General features: G+C 48.9%; 1 protein-coding gene and 1 long non-coding RNA gene across 5 annotated transcripts; one reads left to right on the top strand and one right to left on the bottom strand.

Annotated features, from left to right (window-relative positions):
- Window positions 1-2,724: 2,724 nt before the first annotated feature.
- On the bottom strand, window positions 2,725-4,550 carry LOC131898687 (uncharacterized). Its single transcript, XR_009375994.1, has 2 exons — window positions 4,361-4,550; window positions 2,725-3,008 (listed from the first exon to the last, which is right to left on the bottom strand). It is a non-coding gene; the product is annotated as an uncharacterized LOC131898687 (long non-coding RNA).
- N4bp2l1 (NEDD4 binding protein 2 like 1) lies at window positions 3,387-24,659 on the top strand. Of its 4 annotated transcripts, XM_059249911.1 has the most exons (6): window positions 3,398-3,811; window positions 20,476-20,603; window positions 21,089-21,177; window positions 23,276-23,352; window positions 24,251-24,295; window positions 24,437-24,659. In XM_059249911.1, the coding sequence occupies exons 1-6, from the start codon at window positions 3,630-3,632 to the stop codon at window positions 24,606-24,608; spliced, it is 693 nt and encodes a 230-aa protein (XP_059105894.1). In that variant the 5' UTR covers window positions 3,398-3,629; the 3' UTR covers window positions 24,609-24,659. The 4 variants fall into 4 exon arrangements, with proteins under 4 accessions (XP_059105896.1, XP_059105894.1, XP_059105895.1 ...); XM_059249910.1 differs by lacking the exon at window positions 24,251-24,295 and having other exon boundaries at window positions 3,414-3,811; window positions 24,359-24,659; XM_059249912.1 differs by lacking the exons at window positions 23,276-23,352; window positions 24,251-24,295 and having other exon boundaries at window positions 3,399-3,811; window positions 24,359-24,602.
- Window positions 24,660-26,235: the final 1,576 nt, after the last annotated feature.

Raw genomic sequence — 26,235 nt, 5'->3', positions numbered from 1 at the left:
TGGTGGTGTCTTTTTGTACTCTGAAGTCCCACAAGGCCAGGAAAACCAAAGGTCGTTCCCAGAGCCCTATCGGGCCAGGGCACAGGACTCTGGCAGCACAGACCTGCCTCATGCTCAGGGGGCTGACAGATTCTCCTGTCTGTCCTTGTTCCCTTCCTGCAGTCTTGTTTGGAGACAGAGTTTCATTAAGTTCCCCAGGCAGTCATTGAACTTCCAGTGCTCCTGTCTCAGTCTCCCAACTAGCTACGACTAAATGTGCGGAATTCAATTTAAACTAGCCCTGTGGTCCCCTAACCTCCCCTGCCTCCTACAGATTCCCAAAGTCATCTAGAAGAGGAATGAGGGAGAGCCAGGAGGGAGGCAGAGTTAGGAGGAGGGTTAGACAGCCAGCCGGGGAGGAGACGGGCATCCGGAAAATTCTTTCTTTGGTGCCTTAACATAACAGCAAAACATTCGTGGCTTTCTAGTGAACGCGTTAGAAGCTACTCCACTGTAGCTGTGCCTAAGGATAACATTGGTAATCTTTAACAGAGGGCATGGTGTGAGCTGCCGGCGGTCTGAACCGTCTTCATGGTTTAATAATGCTTCCAGCTCTCTGGCCGCAGCCTTATGCTGGGGTCCACACTGCTGCAGCTATCCCCGCATTTATCACCTTCTCATTTCCAGAAAGCTTCAGGAAAACACGCTAGGACCACTCCCTCCGTGGGTATCTTCCTGAAATGTGTGCAGTCAACACCAGCTGTCCTTGTGCCCTGTGGCAGACATCAGGTGCTACTGAACTGGGAGATGCAGCCCTTACCTCTGTGGAGGTGTCTGACAGCAAAGGAGTGAGATTCGGTGCTGGGGTGTGAACACGCTGGGCATGCCATGGTGCTGTGCGTCCCTGGAACCCCGTAAGCTCACATAACAGTGAGTGGGGGTGGGACATGCTGGAGAGGGGGTGGGGCCAGGTAGGACGTCCGTCCGTCCGTCCGTTCGTATCAGGCTTGTACAGAGGATTTGTGTGCCCAGCTTCTCTTTTGCACTGTACTTCTTGTTTTTCTCTGCATCTTTTTTGTTTGTTTGTTTGTTTTGTATTTTGAGACAGGATTTCTCTGTGTAACAACCCTAGCTGTACTAGAACTTTCTCTGTAGACCAGGCTGGCCTCGAACTCAAAGAGATCCACCTGCCTCTGCCTCCTGAGTGCTGGTGTTAAAGGCGTGTGCCACCATACCTGGCTTGTATTTTTAACTCATTTGTGTGTGTGTGTGTGTGTGTGTGTGTCTAAGTATATGTATGCCACGCATATTGAGGTGCCCTTGGAGGCTAGAAGGGCCTTAGATCCTGTTGCTAAAATTCCTTCCCTAGGGGCAGCATAAGCAACATCTATTCCTCCTCTTAATATCCTAACAACAGACTGAGGCACAACTCCACCAAAGTTCATTCTGGAGACCCAGTGAGTTTATTGGACTTTCTTACAGAGAACAGATGAGTGGTTACCTGCTGGGTGTGAGTGCACCTTCCCTAAAAGGCCACACAGGAAGTCTTCACCCAGCAGCAATTAGGGCTTTCCCATAGCCACACAGATGGAGTCCCCTGTCTCCCGGGCCTGTGTGTCCTCCAGCCCCTCCCCAAGGGTGCATGTTGTTAGGGCAGAGTTGCATACAACAAGTGTTAGGGGGATAAATGCACAGGTGAGTGTCTCATGACTCTCCCCACCCCTCTATTGGAGATATAAACAGTCAACACTACCAGCTGGAATTTTTGCAAGCTGGAACAGCTGAATACCTCAAGATAGGGGCTGTTTGGCACAGAGAATAGTCCTGCACGACAGATCCCCTGGAACTAGTGTTAAAGGTGCTTGTGAGCCACCTGATGTGGGTGCTAGGAGCCAAAATCCAGTCTTCTGGAAGAGCAGCAAGTACGCTTAACCCTTGAGCCGTCCTTCCATCCCCGTGTGTGTGTGTGTGTGTGTGTGTGTGTGTGTGCACCAGGGTGTGCAGGTGCTTGCCTGCGGGACATCAGGTGTCTTGTGCTCTCTGTTTCATCCCTTGAAGACAGGGTTTCTCACTGAAGCTGTAGCAGCTGGGCTGCTTGGTGAATGAGCTCCGTGAGCCACCTGTCTCCAGGCCTCTCAACACCAGGGGTGCAGCGTGTGCAGCCATGCCCCTCTTTACACGGGGCTTGGGGAATTGAACTCATGCCCTCGTGCTTGCTCCCGAAGCACTCCGGAGCCATCTCCTCAGCCCTCCATGTGTGTTTTGGTGCCAGTTTGTGCTATCCACATGCTCCATGGACAGAGGAGAATGTGAATGAGAAAAGCCGTGTTTGTAAATGTGTGCTGAGGGTGTGCTCAGTGTGCGGGAAGTCCCAGGTTCACTTCCCCACATGTGAGCTCCGTCAGGGACCTTTAGACACTAAAGGTGTCATTCGTCACTCTATGACGAATGTATCTTCCCTGTTCCTCACTCTTCCCTCAACATTCACAGGCGCCCTTGCAGTAGTCCTAAGAAGGACCAAGGAAGCATGCTTCGTGCTGGGAGGGGAATTCCCGGGGAGAGCAGCCTGCTTCACTCCCACACCCCAACCCAGGGGAAGCCCAAAGCTAGTGAGGCAGCTCCCCTCCCTGCTTGCATAGCCCCCTCCTAATGCTGGTCGGGAAATCTCTGGTCTTTAGATTCTAAGTCTCAGAAGGACATCATTTCTTTCCCCACGCTTCCTTTTCATAATGGCCATACCTTAAGTGCCAAACATAAAATGTTTTTTATTTTACAATAATTGTAGCCAAACTCACCAGTATCTCGGATTTTCTAGGATGCAAGTTTTGAACACTCTGTTTCGTTCCGAAAACCAGGATCATCCTATTGGTTCTATAGGGAAATACTGGAGAGTCACAACCAGTGCCTACCAATGGGTGCCGCCAGCTCCTGCAACTTGAACTTGATTTTGTGCAAATGGTCCCAGGACAGTCTCCCCTGCTGTGTGGCAGCAGAGAGGCATCTATGCAGTCTTCCAAGTCCACCGGGACCTAAGGAGCAAGAAGAGACTACTTCAAGTTGCGTAAAGCTTTCTAAGGATAGTTTTGACAGGCCGATAAAGGTACTAAGAAACCGTACAGCACCGTGGAGGAGTGCGTCCCAGTCCTTGGGACGCCAGCCAGGTACTGGTACACAGGCAGAGGGGGAGACAATGGCCTTTTCTGTTACAGCTCAGATGTGCCTGTCACATTCTTTAATCGCCAACGGAAACTATTTACTTTCAAGGTCTAGGCCTGTCTGAAGTGAGACGAGGCAGAGCTGTAGCAGAGGGTTGGGCTTCCACTGTGGCTGCAGGGAAACCTCCCACTGTGTCCCCGGGCCGGGCCCCTTCCCTCGGGAAGGACAGCGGAAGACAGTGGGAGGCAGGAGGGAGCGCGGGGGGCTGCGTCACCCGGCACCCACGCTTCCCTGGCTGTCAGTCTCCCTGCACCCCGGCCTCGCAGGTAGAGACGCCCCCTCCCGCGGTTCGCGCGGCTGGGAAGGAGGGGCTGGGCTCCGAGCGCCCGCCCCTCCATCTATCACATGGCCGGAGAGTCACAAAAACAACAGCTTTGGCCAAGACCGTGACTTCAGGAAGGGAACCCAGGGCCCTCGCCGCCAGCCCCCTCCCCATGGAGGACAGTTTTCTGGAATCGTTTGGGAGGCTGAGCCTCCACCAGCGGCAGCAGCAACAGCAGCAGCCGCCTCCTCGGCCGCCGCCCGCGCGGGGGCCACCTCCGCGTCGCCACAGCTTTAGGAAACACCTCTACCTCCTGCGCGGCCTCCCGGGCTCGGGGAAAACCACGCTGGCCAGGTAATGACAGCGGCCTGGCGCCTACGCGCGCCCCTGCCCCGAGCGGCTCCGCGCGCCGCCCCTGCCCTTGCCCCGCGCGCGCCCGGGAGCTTTGGCGCTCGCCGGCCCGGGAGGATGGACCTCGCTCGGCGCGGCGCCTTGCGCAAAGCCCCAGACGCCACCGGCCCTTCCCCGCTGCGCCCGGCCTGGTGCCCGCCGGGGCCGAGGTCGCCTTCGCCCCGCAAGCCCCGGGTCGGGGAGGCCCGCGGCGGGGACTGCTCTTCGGGAAAACCTGGTGGCGACTGCAGAGAAACCCGCTCCCCGCCCGCTGGCGCGCAGGCAGCCGCCACGGGGCGTCAACAGGCGCTGTCACCGGAGCGAGTTCGGGGGGTCCGGGACGGGGTCGGGGGCTGGGGGTGGCGGGCTGGGGGAGAGCGCGGCGCTGGCCGGGGCCGGGGTCCGCTTTGAGATCTGGTGGATCGGCGCAGCCTGCGTCTGCTTTGGCGGCTGCGAAGGCGCACAGGTGCTCTGGGGAGGGGGGCCGGGGGTGCTGGCGGCGCCACCACCGACCGTCACTGACAGCCTCTCCGCGGGCGGGCGCCCAGATTCGTTCACTCGCGAATTGCGTAAGCGGCCCTCCCGGTACCGGGTCAGCGAGAACTGCGCGGGCTTGCTGCCTGCTGCACCTTGCTAGGCCCAGCGCTCCAGCCTGAACGCCCTCCACTCCCTGCCCTGCGCTTGGTGTTCCAGCAACGTTGGACGGGTTCTCTCCTTGCTGTGCTTTATGACGCTGGCCCTCCTGCCTGGCTTGCCACCCTTTGCCCGACTGATGTCACTAGCCTTTTAAAACCGGTTCTGTTACCTCCCCTCGCAGCTGCCTCACCCTGCCGCTGAAGCCGCTCTTCTCCGCGCCTTGGCTCCTGTTTACATCTCTGTGACTGCGCTTAGTTTTGCACAGGATTGTTTTTCCTTCCGTGAGATACTTGAAGATAGGGGCCATGTCTTAACCCTCCATCGACATTGTCTGGCACACGTTAGTCGATAGAAGCAGTCACTTGCCACCCGTGAGCTTTCCATCTCATCAGATAAGGCTAGCCGTAGGACCCTGGAACCGCTGAAGAATCAAGGTGGCCTGCGGTCACATGCTGATTTCCATGGCATCAGGTAGAGATCGTAGGGGGAGGGCCTGAGTCTTGGATGGGGAAACTGAGGCGGCCGATAAGGTGCTGACATTTACCGTTGGGGTTCTAGTTGGTTTGTAGAGTAGAAGCATCCAGCCAACTGCTGAATACCTTTGCAAATTGAAGGGACAGGTGACTTGTGAAGGCCACACTGGTACCCCTTCCTAAGACACACTTCTGTAGGTCCTTTCCAGAGGCTCCTGGCGGTGGCAGGGTGGTGTGGTGTGGAGAGCCTCCTTGGAAAACCCGGCACAGTTGGGTTTTTTTGTGATACAGCAATTCACGGTGTGCACATGTGTTACCAAACGTTTCCAGGATGCCGAATCTTGTTCAATTTCACTTTCACTTTGCCAGTCTGTACGTAAACCATCACACACTGAAAGTCAGAGAAGGAAGTTACTCCTATGGCTCTGTCAACTCTAGCCGTGTTGGGAAAGGAAGTAGTGTGAGGATGAGAAGACCGCAAAGCCAGGGCCTTGGCTGGGGTGGGCTCTAAGGTTCCTCTCTGTCTCTAATTTTCTATACTTTTAAGATTTTAATTCCTCATGACATTTGACTAAGCTGAAGACACTGGACAAGAGCACGTTTCATTAAACACCTGGAGGGACAGATGTGGTGAGCATCTCATTAAACACCCCGTAGAGACAGATGTGGTGAGCGCTGGCCGGAACGAGGGAAGCCTGCTGTACATCTATCTACCTCATTACTAGCCAGCTGCTGTCTTAGCAGTCCTTAGGCCTCTCTGCGGCTGCTAAGGGGTGATTAAGTTAGAGGGTTTCATGGGGATCCTTCTCTTAGCTTCCTGTTGCCAGACCTAAAAGTGATGGCCTCGGGGTTCCTTCATATCCAAGCTCACTCACTGGGTCTCACACCTCCAGCACCCCTCCTCTTCAGTCGGGACACCGACTCTTCCTGCCTTAGAGGGGGTTGTGAAGATGGAATCAGTGAGGATGCCCTCTGAAACTTTCAGGTAGTAGCTATATAAATTTTAGGAGGTGTAGGTAGAAACATGAAAGGCTGATGAGATGAACTCTGAGTTACCAAGGCAAAGCCTGGCTTGTGCCCTGGAGGAAGCATGCTGTGGACTGGGAGGCCCAGGGGCTGGGTACTGTCAGCCTTGGGGCTCAGGAGTCTTTGCATGCTTGCAGGTGGATTTATATAAAGTTCAGTGGGGTGGGATGTGGCCCAGAGCAAGTAAGAATGGGTCAGGAAGTCACAGCCTGGCCTCTCCCAACCATGTTTCTCAGGGCAGGAGTGGGGGAGAGGAGAATGGAAGACTTTTAAAATACACTTGTGTAGAAAATAGAAAACTGCAAGGTTATTATGTATTTGCTAGATTCCGAGAGTCTTTTTCTCTCTCTGTTTCCCACATTTCCTATAATGAACATGTATTTCTTGAATCAGACTAATAAAACTTGTCAACACTGGAGGAAGTTAGTGTCTGCAAATATGGGCTTATCTTTTCCTGCTTAACTTTTATATCTCATCTGACTAAAGAACTAATAAAAATCTCTTTTAAAAATAGGATCTGTTTTGTCTTTCAAGTCAACGTTATATTCTAGAATATTCACCTATGTCTTTTCATATGTCCAAGTGGTTGGGATATAGAAAGTATCTTTCTGAATTCATTGGATTTCCTTTTTTTTAAAAAAAAAAAAGTTTGATTTTTCTTTTGTTTTTTGTGGGTTTTTTTTGTTTGTTTGTTTTGGGTTTTTTTTGTTTTTTGTGTTTTTGAGACAGGGTTTCTCTGTGTAACTACTCTGGCTGTCCTGGAATTCACTTTGTAAACCAGGCTGGTCTCGAACTCACAGAGATCTGCCTGCCTCTGCCTCCTGAGTGCTGGGATTAAAGACCTGCCGCCACCACTGCCTGGCTTAAGTTGGATTTTATCGGGTTTAAAAATTTACCCACATCGTAGTACTCCAGCCAGCGCGCTCTCTAAATCTACATTCGTACCTGCATTCAGTTAAGTGTCATCTGGGGATGGGTGGTCATTCCTGACTGTGATGTCAGTTCCGGGAACTCGTCCTGAGGAAATGCTTGGACAAGCGTGCAGACACAGAAGAATGTTCATCAGAGACTTCTGTGTGGCAGAAAAAAATGCAAGACAACCTAAGTATCATGTATGAAATATTAATTAAATAGTAAATATAAGAATAGATTGGTTTATGAGTCACTGATCGAAACAGAGATGTATATTTGACCTATAAATGTATTCTTTCCTGTCTTAAAGACACACACAGGTCTGAGCATCTAGCTCAGCGGATTTTGCCCAGCATGCACCAAGCCCTGCATTCAATCCCTGGCGTGGCAGAACCCAGCTGTGGCGATGCCCATCTGTGATCCCAGCTCTCGGGAAGTAGAGGCAGGGGATCAGGAGTTTAAGGTCATCTTTGGCTACATAGTGAGTTCAAGACCAGCCTGGGATGTGTGAGATCCTGTCTCAAAAATGAAAAATCAAATAAGCAGGAAGGTACACACAGCCACACATACCCCATTTTGTGCTCAAAGAAAGAGGTCTGTATAGATTCTTAGAAGAAACAAAGAAAACCGTGTGAGAAGATAAGTACCCACCCATAGGTGTTGACTTTTAGTAGAGGGATCATGGGCTTTCCCCGACTTGTCTTCTAGTTTTCAGCAACAATTATATGTTGCTTGGTAACTTAAAGAAAAACATCTTAAAGATACCTGTGTATGATGGTTTTGCCTTCATGTATGTTTACCACACGTGTGCCCGATGCTCAGAGAAATCAGAAGGCACAACACCTTCCGGCAAGAGGGTTAAGGGCCATTCTGTGGGTGCTGGGAATCAAACCTGGGCCCTCTGAGGAGCACCAAGGACCCTTGACCTCTGAGCCACCTCTCCAGCCTGCTTGGTAACTTTTAAAAGGAAAAAACCAAGGCCCAGTGGAGTAAAAGGTTTGTTTCATGACCTGGCTGACTGGCGATGTCATTCTGTCAACAAGAGTCTTTCACGGGTTAATTTCCCGCTGGACGTATTGCTAGGAAACTCACTCATGAGGAGATGAACTTTTAACAATGATGACATTTTTTTTCTTGATTCTTTAACTCCTGAGATTCTTCTCTAGTAACACGAGCTAACACTCGCAAATACACTCATTGTGAGGATGACGGACAGCTTAGTGAACAGACGCCGTGGGATGTGTGAGTACCCGCTATGGCCAGTATTAGTCAACCAATAATCAATGGTAACCGGGTTCCCTTGCTTACTGAGACTTAGACTCACTAAGGCTACAGAGGTGCCTGTTCCAGATAACCAGTGGGAACAAGTAACAGTCAGCAATCAGTTCTGTCCTGTAGGCAAGTAGGGTGCAATGGAACAGCACCTTGGTGCTGATAGCCTTCAAGGCTAAGGGAGCCTGTGCAGAGCGTCAAAGTCAGTTAAGGACAGAGTCCTCTCCACATGGAGGTGGTTCTTGTCTTGGCCTTGAAGAGGAGGCAGGGTGGAGATGGAAAAGAGCCCGTTGATCTGCTGGCTTAACTAAAGGGGAGCTTTCATAGCAGCGCATTCACTGGTTAGGTAGGCTCAGGGCTAGATCTGGAGATGACTAAACGTTGGATGTGGGGCCCAAGAGAAGGCTCAGCAGGTGAACTGCTGGCTGTGTAGGCCCAACTGCCTGGGTTCAATCCCTAGAGCCCACAGAAAGGTGGGGGGAAAGAGCTGACTCTACAGGGTCGTCTTCTGGCCACCACAGTCTCTGTGTTCACCATGCCACACGTACGTCTCACACACACACACACACATAATAAAAATCGTTTTGAAAAGTTGGGTGGAGAGGTAGAGCTCCAGTCCTGAGACCCTTTTGCTCTTGGCCTTGTGGTCCAGGACCGGCAGCGTGACCCAGCCATCTGATTCCGCACCTGTCTCTTCCCCCAGCCTCAGCAACAGATCTGTGGATGAGCCTTGGGCATTTCTTGTTGTGTGTGCTCGTGCGTGCGTGCGTGCGTGCATGCGTGCGTGCGTGTGTGTGTGTGTGTGTGTGTGTGTGTGTGTGTGGTGGGAGGAAGGTTTAAACGTCTCTGTTGTGGTTATTTTCACCTCTTTAGAGGGTTCAGACCAGTACACATGCGGCGATTTTCACTGTATTTCTTTCTGTTTTAAATTACCCCAAACAGAAGCTGTGCCCCCTCGGCAGTAACGCCTTCTCTCTCCTCTATCCCTGCAACCTTTGAGTTACTTGGTGTCTCCATGTTCTTGCTTGTCTAAGTACGTCATGTACGTAGGTCATGAGTGTCTGTCCTTTGTCTCATTTAGCATATGTTTCAAGGTTCATGCTTGCACCAAATACGAGAACGCCATAATTTTTATGTCTGAATAAAATATTCCATTGTGTGGTTATACAGCTAAAGTGCCTTTGTGAAATGCAATAGGAGTCTCTTTATTCGTTTGTTTGTTCAAGTGGCCTTGTTTGAAAAATTAAACGTCTCCATTCTGTCGGTTCCCTGGAATGGTTTTGTTTCTGTTTTTGTTTTGCATCTTTCCCTTTACCAGTCAAAGCCAGATCTGGCCCCCTCGCTGTGGTACAATGCTGATCTCTTTGTAACCTTCTTCCGTTCGGCACCGTCACAAATGACTCCTAACGTGCATTCAGTTAGGCTCAAAGGATGCTCCCTAGTGGCGGTCCTTCCTCCTCATTCACACCTCCAGATACATGTCAGCACATGGAAGGATGCTTTCCTAATAAGACCCAATGACAGACGGAGGGGGGTGGGGGAGAAAGGCATGCTAACAGTAGACTACAGGGGCACTGAGAACAGGGACCAGTTTATAGATGAGGTATTGGTTCTCCTAAACAACAGGAAGACCAGGACAGAAGTTTACAGCAGTCCACTCTTTGCATATCAAAATACAGTAGTGGGCAGCTGACATCTCAGATCTCTGGTCATCTAGGCCACCTTGGAAAATGATAACTAGTGTTTCAGATTTCTCATGGTTTTCCTAACTAGGGTCCTTGCATCTCTTCCCCCTGGAGGTTGGATGAGTGCAGACTAACTGCTCTATGAGTTTGATAAGGAGTAGGAGTTCACAGTACCATGCCGGTTTATAATCACTCGCTGACAGGCATGTGAGGGAAGGTGGCCCCCACTCTACAGGAACCTCCTCACCATGTTTCCTGACACTGCTGGGACCGAGGGGGAGGACCCAGCTAATGTGGCATGTAGTGCTGCAGGTGTGCTTAGAGAATTGGGTGTGATGTTGTGTAATGATTTGGAAGGAAGTAGAAGTAGAGGAAGAAATGAGAGAGAAGAATATTTTTATAGGAAAAGCGAAGGAGGTGCCCAAGAAGCTCCCGTAGTGTTCATTCTAACTCAAGCCCAAGACTTGAAGCTCTGCCGAGGAAATACCTTGATCAAGGCCGCAGGGCTGGGGCCCACTGCCACCGCGGTTTTTCAATACCTTAAATCTAGGGCCCCAGCCATGACAGGCAAGCCTTACTACCACAGACCTACCTACATCCCCAGGCCTGAACCAGAGCCTGGGAAGTGGGAGGGGCCTGATAAAAGAGTCTTATGAAACACCAATCAAAAGCGGTAGAAAACCCTTCAGGTCCTGTTAGGGGTCTAATTTCACCTGGATTGCACGTCTCGGGGTAAGGAAGCTACATTTTCCTACTGTCAGTGTTAATGAGATGTTCCTCCCAATTAAAGACATTACCAAGGAATTTCTTACTTTTGCTAATGCATTCATTGCACTGGATGATTTTTAGATCTTCAGTGTTTGTGTTTATACTGAGTATGGTGTACCAGAGAGGAATGTCAACTCCCAAGTCGCTAAATCGGCTCCTATGACAGGATGTTTATGATTCAAGTTACTTCCTTGGTGCTCCAGTGAAATCAGTATAAAAGGGAGCCTTTCCAGGGCCATTTGGACTCTAACAAATACAATAAGACATTATTTTTTTTTAAAGATGTATTTATTTACTATGCACACAGTGTTCTGCAGGAGTGTATGCCTGCAGGCCAGAAGAGGGCACCCGATCTCCCTACAGATGGTTGTGAGCCACCATGTGGGTGCTGGGAATTGAACTCAGGACCTCTGGAAGAGCAGCCAGTGTTCTTAACCTCTGAGCCATCCCTCCAGCCCCAAAGACATTATGTTTTGGTCATTTCAAGTCATCTAAAATCTACCTAACCCTGTGGGACTGGGGAGGCAGTGTGAGGGACAAATGAGCTTGATTTCTAACTGTTCCTTCATAAGGCTTTGTGTTGCATCTTACACATGGCTTGGGGAGAAAGCTTTCTGCTGTATCAAGGTAAGACTCTGGGAAGAGGAAGGGAGACTTGGAGAAGGGCTCAGCACACAGCGAAGAGGTGCTCCTAAGATTTATTCATTTTTATTTTATGTGTATGTTTGCCTGCATGTAAGTATGTACACCATATGCATGCAGTGCCCACAGAGGCCAGAGGAGGGCGCTGGATCCCCTGGAACTGGAGTTACAGATGGTTGTGAGCCACCCATGTGGGTGCTGGGAACTGAACCCTGGTCTCTGCAAGAGCAGACAGTGCTCTTCACTGCTGAGCCATCTTTCTAACCCCAACCTTGTGGTTTTTATTTCATCCATGGAAACATTATGTGATGGTGAGCTCATGGGGGTGGGGACTGTTCAGAGACAAATGTACCTCCACCCACTTCCCAAAATTACCGGGCACCCTGTGAAAGTGTGATTGTAGAGTTGGGAGGGGAGGAGGGTTTTTCTGCTATCTAAGGAGACTCTGCAGTGTTTTTAGCCTGTACTGGATTCTCTTTTCGTAAATAGATGCGGACATACACACACACACACACACACACACACACACACACACACACACACACTTTTTACTAGAATGTGAGTTTCATGAGATGTAAGTTCTTTTTTTTTTTTTTTGAGACAGGTTTCTCTGTGTAGCCCTGACTGTCCTGGAACTCACTCTGTAGCCCAGACTGGCCTGGAACTCAGAGATCCACCTGCCTCTGCCTCCAGAGTGCTGGGATTAAAGGCGAGCGACACCACCAGGCCTGATGTAAATTCTTTGAGTCAGGAACCATATCTAAGCTAGGTGTGTTACATACCTGTAATCCCAGCACTCGTTGAGGTTGAGGCAGGAGGATTGCTGTAAAGTCAAGGCCAGCCTGGATTGCACAGTGAGACCTTGTCTCAACAAAGAAACTCTATTTTCTGTCCTGCCTCTGAAAGAAGTCCTGCATCTTGTAGGCATTCACTAAAGAGTTGACCAGTGGATCTGTTAACCAAAGGCACCACTGGAAATGTCCCCGGAGACTCTGCTCAGATGCTAACGTGGCTTTTGAGAAAAGAAGGAAGCAAAGAGGAGGTTGCTCACGTGAGCAGACATGTGAGAGAATGAGTGTGCAATGTAGAGAACCCACAGCGTGAGGAACAGGCTACGCCACTCGCCCCAGATGCCGTCCGATGCACGAAAACACTGGATATGCCAGCCCCTTTATTTGGTATTAAAAATAGACTTAAAAATTAAGATCACAGGTGTGGCTACTGCTGCCTGTAAACAGCAGCCAAGCGAGAGCCTCGAGTGGCCATCTGCCTGGACAGCTGCCCTCTAGGCTGCCCCTGACCTATGACATCTGGGAAGAATACAGGCCAGAACTCCGAGTCTTGACTTTAGTTCCTGATTCCTTTCCCCAGTTCTGAGAATGAGCAGACGTGATTGAGGAACCGGGCACAGACACGGGGAGCAGGTCCCATCGTGAGATGGCAGGCCGTCCACACGAGAGCTAGCGAGAGGAGCTTGTCTAGAGTTAAGTGGGCCCACACCGCAGATGATGACGGTGAGGACCTCGTGGGGGACTGTTACCAGAGTTCCCTCGGCCTTTGTGGCCTGGTGACACAGTCGAGGTTTCTCAGGGAGTGGAAGGCCGCTTTTCTAATGACACAGTGATAAACAGATGGGGCGAGAGGTACGATGGAGACAGATGCCCGAGGTCAGGGCGCAGCCCTGATGTGGGGTGGGCAACAGCAGACCTCAGGAAGCTGGCCCTGTGCTGCACAGTGTTCCTCCCTGCTCTAGGCTGCTGGGTGCTGCTGGGTAGAATACACCTCCCTCCCAGGTCTCTTTGGAGGCTGACCTTGAGAACGGTATCATACAGTTGGGACCTTATAAAAAAGAGTTTGGACAGTTATGGCTAAAGAACACTGCATTCAAGACCCATCCCTCAGCGCTGGAGGGATGGCTGAGTGATTAAGAGCAGTGGCTGCTCTTCCAGAGGACCTAGGTTCAATTCCCAGCACCCACATGGCAGCTCACACCTTTCAGGGTTGCTGACACCCTCACTCAGACATACATACAGGCAGAGCACCAATGCACATTTAAAAAACATAAATTGTAGCTGGGCAGTGGTGGCACAAGCCTTTAATCCCAGCACTCGGGAGGCAGAGGCAGGAAGATCTCTGTGAGTTCGAGGCCAGCCTGGTCTACAGAGTGAGTTCTAGGACAGAGCGACACACAGAGAAACCCTGTCTCAAAAAAATGAAAAAATAAACTACATAAATAAATAGATAGATAGATGATAGATAGATAGACAGACAGACAGACAGACAGACAGATAGATAGATAGACAGATAAATAGATAAATAAAAAGTACCTTTGTGGGGGGAGAGGAAGAGCATACGTGTGTGCGTGTTTTAAAAGGGTTCTCAGGTAAACTTGGAGCTTTAAAGCTGTCTGGATGCAGACAACCGCGCAGTAACGCAGGAACAGATGTGAGAGCGAATGGGGGTGTGTGACAGAGACTGCGCAATGCCTGTGACATGTGACTCCTCTGAAGACTCAGCAGCGACAGTGCGGGTGCACGTGGCAGCCTGTGGTTAGTTAGAGCTGCAGTTTCAAGGGCCCTTGCCTCTTCCTGTGCTGCAGATGTGAAGGCCGGAGCTGCAGGGGTGCTGAGAGGCCCTGAGAGGTGGCCGCCCAGGGGTGGGTGGAGCGGGCGGAGGAGAAGTGTGACCAAGGTTCAGCGATGGACTTTAACACAGTCATAGTCGGGGCTGGAGATGGCTCAGCGGTTAGATCACCGGCTGCTCTGGCGGAGAGAAGAGCTGGGTTCATTCCCAGCACCCACATAAACATCTGTAACTCCAGTTCTAGGGGATCTGAAGCCCTCTTCAAGTCCCAGGCAGAAGCATGGTGCCTAGACACACACAGGCACTCACGTATACACATCAATTGTTGTTGTTGTTTTTAATTAAGGAAGTGTCGTAATGAACCCAGAATGGTAGCTGCAGGCTAAGACACATGCTAGACCATGGCTGCCTGTCGCCAACATGGGAGACAATGAGATACGCTCTCCGGGTGTCAGAAGAGCTCAGTGTGCAATGCCACTCAGCACGCTTCTCTCTAGACCTGAGGTCAAATCTGGCAGACCACTTGGAAACTCTGAACCCTGGCCGTTATTTAATCTTTCAATTAGTAGTTTCGTTATCTGTAACCGGAGGAACTATTATTTACTTCAGAAAAGTGGTACAAAGGTTAAGGAGAGATCATATACGCCGAGGTCCCTGTTTCCTGCTGACCGCTCTGGAAGAGTTACTGGAACCATCATGGAGCAAGAAGGAGATGTGTTCTTAGTTGACATTGTTCAGACACACTTCTGCATCAAAATAAACTGAAAGTATCCATTTTATAAAGGAAATGTTCTCAACCACTGAACATAATAAACTATTAGAAAAGGAGGCAAGACGATGTGATGCAGACATAGGAAGGAAACAAGTCGGAGGACAGCCCCAGTTACATGCAGTCCTCTGGGATGGTGCAGAAAGTATGTCAGGATGATGGGAAAGGATGAATTTAGGCAACAGTGTAGGACAACCAGGGTCCTAGGTAGAAAACTAGTCAAGTCAGAGCCTTAACCAGAACTACATATAAGCAAAATTTCAGATGGGCTGAGGAGGAAAATGTAATTATAGACATGTTGACATAATCTTGGGGTGAGAAAGACTGTTCTAATGTAGCATCAAAGGCATGGATTTGAAAATAAAAGATGCTGTATGTGGCTAGAGTGCATTTATCAAGATTTAAACTTTATAATCTAGAGATTACTGTAAACAAAGTTTAAAAAACAGTTGTTCTATAGGGAATTGAAATTCAGTAAGATAACCTCCGGATAAGGAGCTACACACCAGAGGAGATCGTCTTGATGGTCATGAGGAGAATAGGTACACTGGCTAGTCAAGGGACAATTGTTAGGTGAATTGTGGTGCATCCCTGTGAGTAAGTGTAAACTACTATGCATTGAAATGTCGTAGAAGCCCAGTGGTGGTACACACCTTTAATCCCAGCACTCAGGAGGCAGAAGCAGACAGATCTCTGTGTGTTCGAGGCCAGCCTGGTCTACACAGAGAAACAGAGTGAGTTCCAGGACAACCAGGGCTACACAGAGAAACCTTGTCTCAAAAAACAAAACAAAACAAAACAAAAACCAACACTCCCCCAAAAAAAGCCATAGAAGAATATTTCATGGGGTGAGACACACTTTGCTATGAAAAAAAAAAAAAACTGTTGGTGGAAACTTGGTATGGTTTATATCTCACTCCTGTTTTTATACAAAAAGAGGAAATAAAAAGAAGAGTCTGGGTATCCAGGCACACGCCTTGGGAGTCACTTGTCGGGCACTTGGGAGGCAGGGGCTGATCTCTCCAAGTTTCAGGCCAGTCAGGGCTACCTAGTGAGACTCTGTCTCAGCAAACAAACAAATGAGTTTATAAACAAGCAAATAAACTTTGGGCTCGGTAATGGCACTTCGCCACCAAGCCTTAGGGACCTAGTTTGGTCCTGGAACCCGCATGGTGGAGAGAAGCGGCTCCCGAAAGCTGTCCCCTGACCTCACTGGCGCACGTACACACATCACACATAACCAATAAACGAAGAGACACCCGAAAGGAATAACGTTATACATACGGGAAAGAAAACCGAGTGCTAGGAATTATTTTTAGATGGAGAAATATAGGAACCTATCCTTATTTATTTATTTATTTGGACTTTAATGTTTCAGTGTGTATCTTTGCTAATTAGGATAAAGGAGTTTTCATAAACAGAGACAGAAGAGCCAGCTTGACGGGTACCACTAGCTAAACCTGGGACAGTTGGATCATCCAAAAGAACAATAAGACTGGGTGCATCGGTGCATGCCTGTAATCCTAGCATTTGGGAGACAGAGGCAGGAGGATTTGCCGCAAGGACGAGGCCAGCCTGGTCTGCATAGCAAACTTTAGGCCTGTCAGAGTTCTACAGCAGACCCGTTCTATAGCACGGGCTGGGCTCAGTGGTACCTCGGCCATCCCAGCGCTTGATTATGGATCCCGAAGTAGTGTGAGCTACACAGATGGACGGAAATAAATAAATAAGGTAAAGATTATGAAAAGAGGACCAAGAAGGCTCCTTATAAAACAATTCTAGCTGGGTGGTGGTGGTGGTGGTGGTGCACACCTTTAATCCCAGCACTCGGGAGGCAGAGGCAGGCGGATCTCTGTGAGTTCGAGGCCAGCCTGGTCTACAGAGTGAGTTCCAAGACAGCCAGAGAAACCCGTCCCAGAAAACTAAACCAAACCAAAACAACAACAAAATTCTATCTAGAAAATATGGAAAGAATTTCAAATGATTCCATGATCCCCACGTAAGACTTGTGGGATCTCTAAGGTGTAGATTGCCCAGGAAAGGCTGCCGGAAACCGGGACAGTCATGTGGTCTGGGTTTCCGCTCACACATCAGTATCGCTAAGAAAGCCAGTGAGCTGACTTGGCAGTGGGGGACTCGCTGGCACTGTCTTTTAGTTGGGTGTCTGCATGAGCACAAAAGGCAGGGTGTCACTGAGATCAAGAAGCACACTCTCCTCCATACCACCCTTCCAAAAATGTTTAGTCTGGACCCAGTCCTGAGCAAACCACTGGAGACTCATCTGGACTCTTCCAAATGGAAATCCATAGAGACAGGAGGACATTATAGATGAAAGACACCAATGAGACGTAATTATCAAATGTGATACTTGAATGAAAAATGAAAAATATTTTGGAAACTATAAGAAAATTTTTAAAAATATTTAAATATAAAATGAATTAAAATAATTTTAAATTAGGAGACTATGAGAGGAAATTTTGAAATCTTTGTAACATAAATTCAAGTAATCTATTGGGGGTGGGGGCTGATACCGCGTTTCTCTGTGTAACAGTCTTGGACTGTCCTGGAACTCGCTCTGTAGCCCAGGCTGGCCTCAAATTCACAGATCCTCCTGCCTCTGCCTCCCAAGTGCTGGGATTAAAGGTGTGTGCCACCAGCCACCACCGCCTAGTGACTTTATAGTTCATCTTTTTTTTTTCTTCAAAGATTTATTTATTTATTTGTTTGTTTGTTTGTTTGTTTGTTTATATGAGTACTTTATTTGCACGTACGCCTGTATGACAGAAGAGGGCACCAGATCTCATTATCCATGGTTGTGAGCCACCCTGTGGTTGCCAGGATTTGAACTCAGGAACTCTGGAAGATCAGGAAGTGCTCTTAACTGCCGAGCCGTCTCTCCAGCCCTGACTTTATAGTTTTTGATGGTTAAATAATGCTGGGAGAATAAGTTTTGAAATACAGATCAGTGTCCGAGTCTCTCATTTTAGGGAATGGGGGCGGGGCAGCGAGGGGGGGAAGCTATGTGGAAGTAATCGTCTTTCTATTTTCTCCCTTCTCTTCTGTTTTTCACTTTCTCAATTTCCCTATTGCATGAGGCCCCTGACCACCATAGAGAAAGCTAGGGCTGCGGCCCTTCCCTGTCTCCCGAAGCCGATGGAATGGTATTTATTGCTCCCACTTAAGTTTTACAGTCCGAGTACTGTCCCTCAATCACTTCTGCTCAGCTAGGGTTTTTACTGTCTTGAATTTTCAACATGTTGCTGTGGCTCTTGGTACTAATTTGACATTTGGGTAAAAGTAAGAAGAAAACAAAAATGTAAAAGGGACAGACCAAAGGGGGAAACCCCCCAGGTGCCACACAGGGGACACGCACTGGCTGGCCTCTCTGCTAGTTTGCGGGCAGTTGTACTCTGAGTAAAACATCGCAATCAAAAAGGACCGTGATTTTATGTTTTCCAGAAGTGATTAAGAGGCAAACAAAGTGTGAACACCATGTCTTAAAGTCTATTTAGAGAAAAACGTTAGAAACTGAAACTTCTGTCTGTAGTAAACCCTCGAAGAGGTTCCACAAGGAAAGAACAACTCACCTCCGCAAGGCTCCAGAGCTCCATGTCCAGCATTTCTAATGATTGGCCACACTGGAGCTGCGGTCTCTTTGCTCCTATTTATTTACCCTGGGTATGCGGGCCCGCCTCCTCTCACCCCCTCTCATGTGAGGTAAAAGTTTCCTCAGCCCACGAGGTCCAAGTCAAATGCTATCTCTTTTGCAATGTTTCCCTTGCCAAATGTTGATGTTTCTGACCCAGATTCTCTTTGTGTTTTGCTGGTCCAGCTCTGCCTCCGTGTACCACACAAACTGGGTAGGAGGCCTGGCCCCAAGTCAGCTCGTCCATTCTTGAAAGTGACTCCTTTATTTATTTCTGTGCCTTAACACTTCATGTAACACTTGGCGTCTGATAATTGGCAATCGGGGTTTAATAGGTTGGCTAATTGACATTAGTCCTTTGATACTGAAATTTATTATCTCTCAGGGCCCTTGCTGCTCTTGCAGAGGACCTGGGCTTGATTCCCAGCACCTGCATAGTGGTCCGGAACCGTAATTCCAGCTCCAGGAGATCTGATGCCCTCTTCTGGCCTCCATGGGCACATGCAGGTGGTGCACACGGAAATAAATAAAAATAAACAACAACAAAATGAAATACATTCCTCCATTTCCTCACAAGTCTACCAAGGATAGTTGGTTACTGTTAAAAATCAAGCTGGCCGCTGGACTACCCGTGTACCACCACAGCCTGTAACGAAGTGCGTTTACTCTGTCGTTCGTTCCAACTCCGCTGCCGCACCTTCTGAAGAACTCAGGCAGAGGTGCTTTCGTGCTGTTTCTGGAGTGTGGATTTACCGACACTTCAAAGTGTTGGCTCTTACTCTGTTCCCTCTCTCACATGCACCGCAACACCCCCAAAAGCCCCATATTCCCACTGCCGTCAGTCTGGGCGGGGTAAGTGATCACTAACAGATCAACAGTGCGCCTCACATTCGCCAAGCATCTCTCCCTTCACAAAGTGCTTCCCCTCAGTCCTCAGGATCGTCCTCTGTGTCTTAGGATTGAGAGAACAAGTGGAGACAGACGAGTTCCTATGGCTGCAGTGGAAGCCGGAGGCTGGAACCCAGCTCCGCGGCTCCGCGTTCTCGCTGGGTTAAAATAATCTTAATCTCAGCACTCGGGGGGCAGAGGCAGGAGGATCTCCGAGTTCAAGGCCGGCCTGGTCTACAGAGTGAGATCCAGGACAGCCAGGGCTCCACAGAGAAACCCTGTCTTGAAAAACAAAACAAAACAAAAAGGAGGTGGGGGATAAATTACCTCGATCGCTACCAAGAACAAAACCGGAAAGGCACGGTGCCCCTGCCTGCTTTGGTTGGTATCTCCCACCCCGCCACCCCCGCGCAGCTGCTGGAGGAGTAGTTTCCCGTCACGGCCGAACCCCTCGGCTGCTGGCAAGCACTGCCAGATGATCTGCTTCTGCATTTTTATTTATTTTTGTTTTAAAGGAGGCACAGCGGTTCAGCCCTGACCTCATCACTATTTGATTTAATAGAACCTGTCCCCAAATGTAATGAAACCCCAAGTCGAAACCTCTCCTTTGAAATTCTTCCTGCAGAACTGACTCCCCCTTTCTGTCACGCAAAGGCGCTCTCTATGACGTTGTCGTTTCCTGTGACATTTTCGTATTTAGACCCGAGTGGTAGAGCTCAGAGGGCGCAGGGACACTATTGGGTTCACCTCTCTCCTTCTCTTGTGCTTTTTCCATTGGTTTAGGTATGGTTAGAACTCAGAGGGTAGCTCACACACATCTCCTTTATCCACATTTCATACCTCAGCGAGAACTAGTTGCTCAGATGGGTCCTTACAGAGATCAGAGCTCCGAGGAATGGGACCCAGGACAGGTAAGAGTTTAGGGGCTAAGGGAAGGGCTGCAGCGGGGGCATGATGCCCGTGGGGCGGTCCGGGAGGGCACTGGTGTGCCTTGGAGAGGAGTGGCCCTGGTAACTGATGAAGTCACCATGCCTTCAGCTTTGCTCTGAGTGTCAGTCAGTCCTGGATGCTGCAGGAGGCAGTGGCCGTGACCAGTGACCTCTTACTTTCAAGGGTTGGCAACGTGCACAGCGGCCTCTCAGGCTTCTGCCTCCCGTTGGGGAGTGATGACTTTCTGAGATGATTGGTTCTCCTCCTAAGTGGAGTGGAAAATTCAAAATGTGGAGATCTCAGAACTATAATCTGCTCGCTGGTGAAGATGGAAAGGAACCATTCTCCCACGACCAAGTGTAACGGGGAAATCCCTTTTCCGTTTCTCCACTTTGCAGACAGCTGCAGCGGGACTTTCCCAGGGCCCTGATTTTCAGCACCGATGATTTTTTCTTCAGGGAAGATGGTGCCTATGAGTTCAACCCGGACTTCTTGGAGGAAGCACATGAGTGGAACCAGAAGAGAGGTGACAAATTCCCCTCCAAACTCCCAGGAGCCCCTTGTTGTGCATGTAGATCGTAGCAGCTGCTTCTTTTGTTTGTTTTTTTGTTTTTTGAGACAGGGTTTCTCTGTGTAGTTTTGGTGCCTGTCCTGGATCTTGCTCTGTAGACCAAGCTGGCCTCGAACTCACAGAGATCCGCCTGGCTCTGCCTGCCGAGTGCTGGGACTAAAGGTGTGCGCCACCACCGCCCGCTGTCTTGTAGCAGCTTCAAAATGAGTACATTTCATGGAAGGGGCTTTAAGCAAAGCTCTGCCTTTCCCACCCAAGCAGGATGGAGGGGCTTGACTCTGTAGTAGATTCCAGCAGAAGGAAACCCCTGATGGTTCCGCACTAGGGGGCGTTTAACTGTGCGGGGAAGGCCTCCCGCAGAGGAGGTGACCCAGTGTGGATGATGCTCGCTCTGGTGACAGGCTGCATGGTGCTCACTCTTGTGTTGCATTGTGTTACAGCGAGAAAAGCAATGCAGAATGGCATATCCCCCATTATTATTGATAACACCAACCTGCACGCCTGGGAAATGAAGCCCTATGCCGTCATGGTAGGAAGAAGTATCATTCTGAATTCTCAGTTTGGGGCGTTCTGTGAGAAAGTGGAAACCTGTGTTCTTTCCTCTTTTTCTGGTCCTCCATGATTTCACATTCACTAGGGGTAGATCTCACAGGGAGCAGGTAAAGCTGTTTTAGGGTCTCTCTGCTGTTGGTTTGCTGAGGGGCTACCGTACCTCAGAGGGTCGTCCATAAATGGCCTGAGTTCTTGTTCTTGGTAGATCTCTCTCTCTCTCTCTCTCTCTCTCTCTCTCTCTCTCTCTCTCTCTCTCTCTGCCCCCCTCTCTCTCCTGTCCTCTCCTCTCCTCTCCTCTCCTGTCCTCTCCTTCCCTCCTCCTTTCTGTTTTTTTTTTTTTTTTTTTTTTTTTTTTGAGACAGGATCTCTCTACATAGCCCCGGCTATCCTAGATCTCACTAGGTATACTGGGCTGGCCTCAAAGTCATGGAGATCTCCTTACTAGATTCTCCATTTTGGCTATTTTCTGTTCAGGGGAGCACCCACTGATACTTGCAGGGAGTTACAGACTAGAGAACGGACCAGCAGGGCCATGGGTCCCAGTGAGCCAGGTCTACCTGTGGTAGGCTGGGGATTTCAGTACTCTGTTGCTGCGAGTTCCAGGACAACAGAACTTCTAAGTCTATGAACAGATTGCCAGCGTGACCCTTTAAGGCGATAGAATACAAATAGCATCACACACCTCCGCTCCAGTCTGATCTGTCCAGACACGTCTGTATCTTATGCTATTGAGTTTTTATTTCCAAACCGAGCAGAGTAGGAGGCACACAGCTTCTTGAGTTGTTATAGGTGGTCCCCAGCGTGCTGGGAAGTCTCTTCCACGGGGCTCAAGGCGGCTTAGCATTAGGATTCTTCCACATTTAGGCAAAACAGCAGGCAAACAGCTGTGCTTCTGTCTACTGACGCTTTCCTGTCAGTTCTCCTCAGGCCCAGGGTGAAGAACTTAGGTGCATCTAAACCGTGTATTTCAGTTCACATTCAAGGCCCCAGGGGACGAGCAGGGCCATGAAGAGCCGATGCATGCAGGCACAGCCCAAAGCAGCTAAGGAGCGTCCGGCAGTGGCTTCTGGAAGTCATTGCACTTCTCAGTTTGGACATTAGCCACCCAGCGCTGTCAGTGGGACCCAGTCACTAGTTGTTCTTAAGACACGGTGGTTGAATCCTTTCCTGAATGGAACCGTCTATCCAAAAGATGGAGAGGGAACTTACATTTTTCAATGTATTCATCAGTTGATAAATAATAATCTTACACACTCACGGAGTGTAGTGGGCTGCTTTGGTGGATGTATTCATGACTGACTCGGGGAACTTAAGTTATCTGTCACCACAAACACCATTTTTATGTGTGATGAGAACACTCAGAATTCTCTGCTGGCTGTCTGGATTTGCATACTGTTGACTGTAAGCCCCTCTGGCGAACTAACGCATGCTGCCCCGTTATGAGGGAGCCCCTCAGCTTAGCTCATTTAGTTCCATTTTATAACACGTTGCACACTAGTGGTGACAGAAGACTGTCGGAACGAGGCGGTCAGCTCATGAGTGCAAAGAACGTTTCGAGGTTTACACGACAGCCTTACCAACTTTGTAAACTCACAGACACGGGGCCCAGGGCATTGGGACAAGCCCTGCAGATCTGCAGGGAGAGCTGCGTTTGCAGGAAACACTATATAAATATGTGGAGATCACTTTGATTTCATAAGCTATGTGGCACTCTCAGGTACAAACCAAGGCGGGAGGAAGGAAATCCATGATAACCACAGAAGTCACCTTAGGAATTCTCCAGGTCCCCTGTTCACACCTGTGTTTGGGACATTTCCTCATGAGTTCAGTGGTCTGTCCTAAGATGTTCAGACTCATACTGGATAGAGCTGATAAGCTTTATCAGTGGGACATATAACACAACGTGAGGGGCTCGCTGTGGGCACAAAATGCAGCAGATAGACTCAGGGCCTGGACGACTTATAAAACAGGGGGGAGGCATTTGGACGAGGCTGTGGTGAATGCTGAGTGGAGCGTGAACATTCCCAAGCATACATGCCATGTCTTCAATGTTTTATGTACTTTTGAAAAATCAGGCACTTGAGAATAACTATGAAGTTATATTCCGAGAACCCGACACTCGCTGGAAATTCAACGTTCAAGAGTTAGCAAGGTATCGCTTTGTTTTCCTAGTTCCTCGTCCTGTATCCTGCCACTTTCAGGGATTTCAGACCGAACAAAAGCATCTTTTCAGGCTGGAAACGGACTGTAGGTTTCAGGCCAGAAATGGTAATTCTTCGAAACTGATAAGTTTGGAACTATTAACGTGAAGACTTCAGTTTTGAGTCTGATGTCTCATATAATGCTAAATGCTAATCCTTGGCTTGAACTTGGTCCTTTAGAAGGACACACTTAACTTTGTGCATTAGTGAGCACTTAAAGCACTTCCTCTGCATGTGATGCACAGATCAGCAGTGCTTCTGCGGCACACTAAAGCAAGAGCTTTGAATGTTAAGCAGAGCGTGGCTCGTTCAGGCTACAAGTGCTGCTTTGATTGACACAGCAACACATGTCCAAATAATACTAACTCGGTTTATAATGCATGGCTTCTGATAGCCACACTCAGTGTCATCTGATGCCAGTGACCCGGTAGAAGCAGAGTCTCTCCAAAGTGAGTCTGTGGTCACCCCCTTGATTGCCTGGTTGTTAAATATGACATGGGTCGTGAACTCCGTTCTGTAATTGAAATCTTGGCAATTGAACATCTAACCATGTCCCTGGCTGGTATTTGTGCCCTCTAGAACTTACGATTGGTTTAGTAAGCATCATTTAATGGTATCGGAGACCAGCTGATCCAAACCGGTAATAGATGTATGCATGTCATCAACAGGCACATCACTAAATCCATGAGCAGTTATATCTTACGGTGTTTGGTCACTGTCAATATCACCAGAAACAACGCCTTTCTGAAGCTAGGCCCGGGCTTGTCTCGGGGTGTACAGGGAGGGCGGCCTGATAGCCATAGAGCTGGGGGCCAGGTACCTCAACAACAGGACGCATGCTTTTCCCAGGTGTCCCGAGGCAGAGCAGCCGCCATGCAGTGCAGGATTTGCAGTGTAAGTTGCTTGTTGTGATGGCTTTCCTTAACTAAGCATTTGTGGGGTTTTTCTTCTATGTAGAAGAAACATCCATGGAGTCCCAAGAGAAAAAATACACCGAATGAAAGAACGGTATGAACACGATGTTACCTTTCACAGTGTCCTTCACGCAGAAAAGCCAAGCAGAGCCAACAGGAACCAGGACAGGAACAGCACACCTTCCAGCGGCCCCGGGTACTGGAGCACCTGTACAGAGCTCCCCAGCCGGAGGGCTCACAGCGGCTTCTCCAACGAGAGCTTCAGAAGGGGCGGCTGTCACCACGGGTATTAGCGGTCTGTGCACAGTCCCTGCAGAATTTTCCTAAAGAAGTTTCTACTTCCATTTTTGGTATTTATTCTTTGTCCAGTTTTAGCCAGAGCTCTAATTCCAGTGTAAATAGCCAAGCCCAGAAGTTTCTGAACAGAGGTCATATATTCATTATCTCCAACAAGCAATGTCAGAGTGCGCCTGTATGGCCTGATGCTGAGATTCTGTGGCGGGCTCAAGGGTCTTTCTCTAGGGAAGGAGTTGATTTGAAACTGAAATCCAAGATCATCAATTAGCTGCAGAGTCATAAACAAGGTGTTACTAGTACATTTCTATGGGCTACAGTACCACTGTCTTTGCCAGATCCATCTTCTCCATAGAGCTGGAGGGAAGGAGGGAGGGAGGGAGGCAGGCGGAGGCAGGAAGCAGCTTACCGCCATTACTGCGGTGATAGTCTGCGTCCAGAAACCAGAGACATCACTCTAACGGCTTTTACACCTAATGCACAGAAGGGAATGTTGTCCTTCAGAGTAACATTAGGGGACCTCCTCCCTTATTTTAATGACGTGTCACTGTTAAACATGCCTGTGAATTCTTAGGAACAAAGGCAACTAAGAAGAACCCGTAGTCAGACCCTGCCTGCGCTCAGCAGCAGTGGCCGGCCGCAGGACAGACCCCTCCCTCCGGCTCTCGGTCGAATGTTAGTGTAAATAAACCTGCTTTCGCAAATCTGATCGTCAACTGATTTCTAAAATGATGCCTATGATGTGTGATTGGTTAGCAGCTCCGATGTTTAGGAGTGCAAAGCAATGAGGCAGCCAGGGTGTGGGTCATACAAGGAAATGCGAAAGTCACACTCACTGAGTGAGACTTTCAGGCTCTTTCATGTGGTGTTGAGACATCGAGGTGTGGAATGCCGCCCCTCCGATCAGTTATGAATTTGAGTCCAAATTAAATCCCAGCAGGCTGGAATCAGATTCATTTGGTCTGAGACCATGACAAGACCATGTGGGATGTGTGCTCTATTTATTTTTTGGCCAACAGCTTCTTTTTAATGTTTTGTGAAATATTATTTTAAGTGTCTTATATAATGGTGCTTTTATGGTTATTAAAATTGCATATGGTATTGCATTTATATTGGGTTTGCCATTGAATTTATTTTTGGCTTAACAAAAAACATTTACCAAAACCCAAGGACTTCAACCATAAAATAACCTTTGCATATATCATAAGCTTATTCATGAATCATCGTTAATAACTAGGGTTATTCAGAAGGGGTGGCTGTCACCATGGATATTAGTGGTCTGTGCACAGCCCCTGCAGAATTTTCCTAAAGAAGTTTCTACTTCCATTTTTGGTGTTTATTCTTTGTCCAGTTTTAGCCAGAGCTCTAATTCCAGTGTAAATAGCCAAGCCCAAAAGTTTCTAGGTGGAATGAAGTCTGCACATTAAAAGGCCGACTTGCCGTTCCATTATCAACTGTTGAAAACCACTCAACTTCTTCATGATAATAAGCAGCACACTTCCTTAGCATTTTCAAAACTAGTGTCTTAGCTATAACAGGATGCCCAGCTGATGAACACGATAGTACCTGGGACGAATCTGCCATTCTAACTTTGCTGAATTCTAGTTTAGCACAGCACACAGCAGT

This window comes from Peromyscus eremicus, chromosome 23 (assembly GCF_949786415.1).
Source record: "Peromyscus eremicus chromosome 23, PerEre_H2_v1, whole genome shotgun sequence".
Taxonomy (NCBI): Eukaryota; Metazoa; Chordata; class Mammalia; order Rodentia; family Cricetidae; genus Peromyscus; species Peromyscus eremicus.
Note: the sequence above shows the minus strand (reverse complement) of the source record. Positions and strands in the feature narration are given on the sequence as shown.

Bases quoted from the DNA above. Each gene is read 5' to 3' on its own strand.
- N4bp2l1 (XM_059249910.1), top strand. From the start codon at position 3,630: ATGGAGGACAGTTTTCTGGAATCGTTTGGGAGGCTGAGCCTCCACCAG. The intron at 3,812-20,475 runs GTAATGACAGCG...TCCACTTTGCAG, and splicing joins GGGAAAACCACGCTGGCCAG to ACAGCTGCAGCGGGACTTTC. The intron at 23,353-24,358 runs GTATCGCTTTGT...TCTTCTATGTAG, and splicing joins AACGTTCAAGAGTTAGCAAG to AAGAAACATCCATGGAGTCC.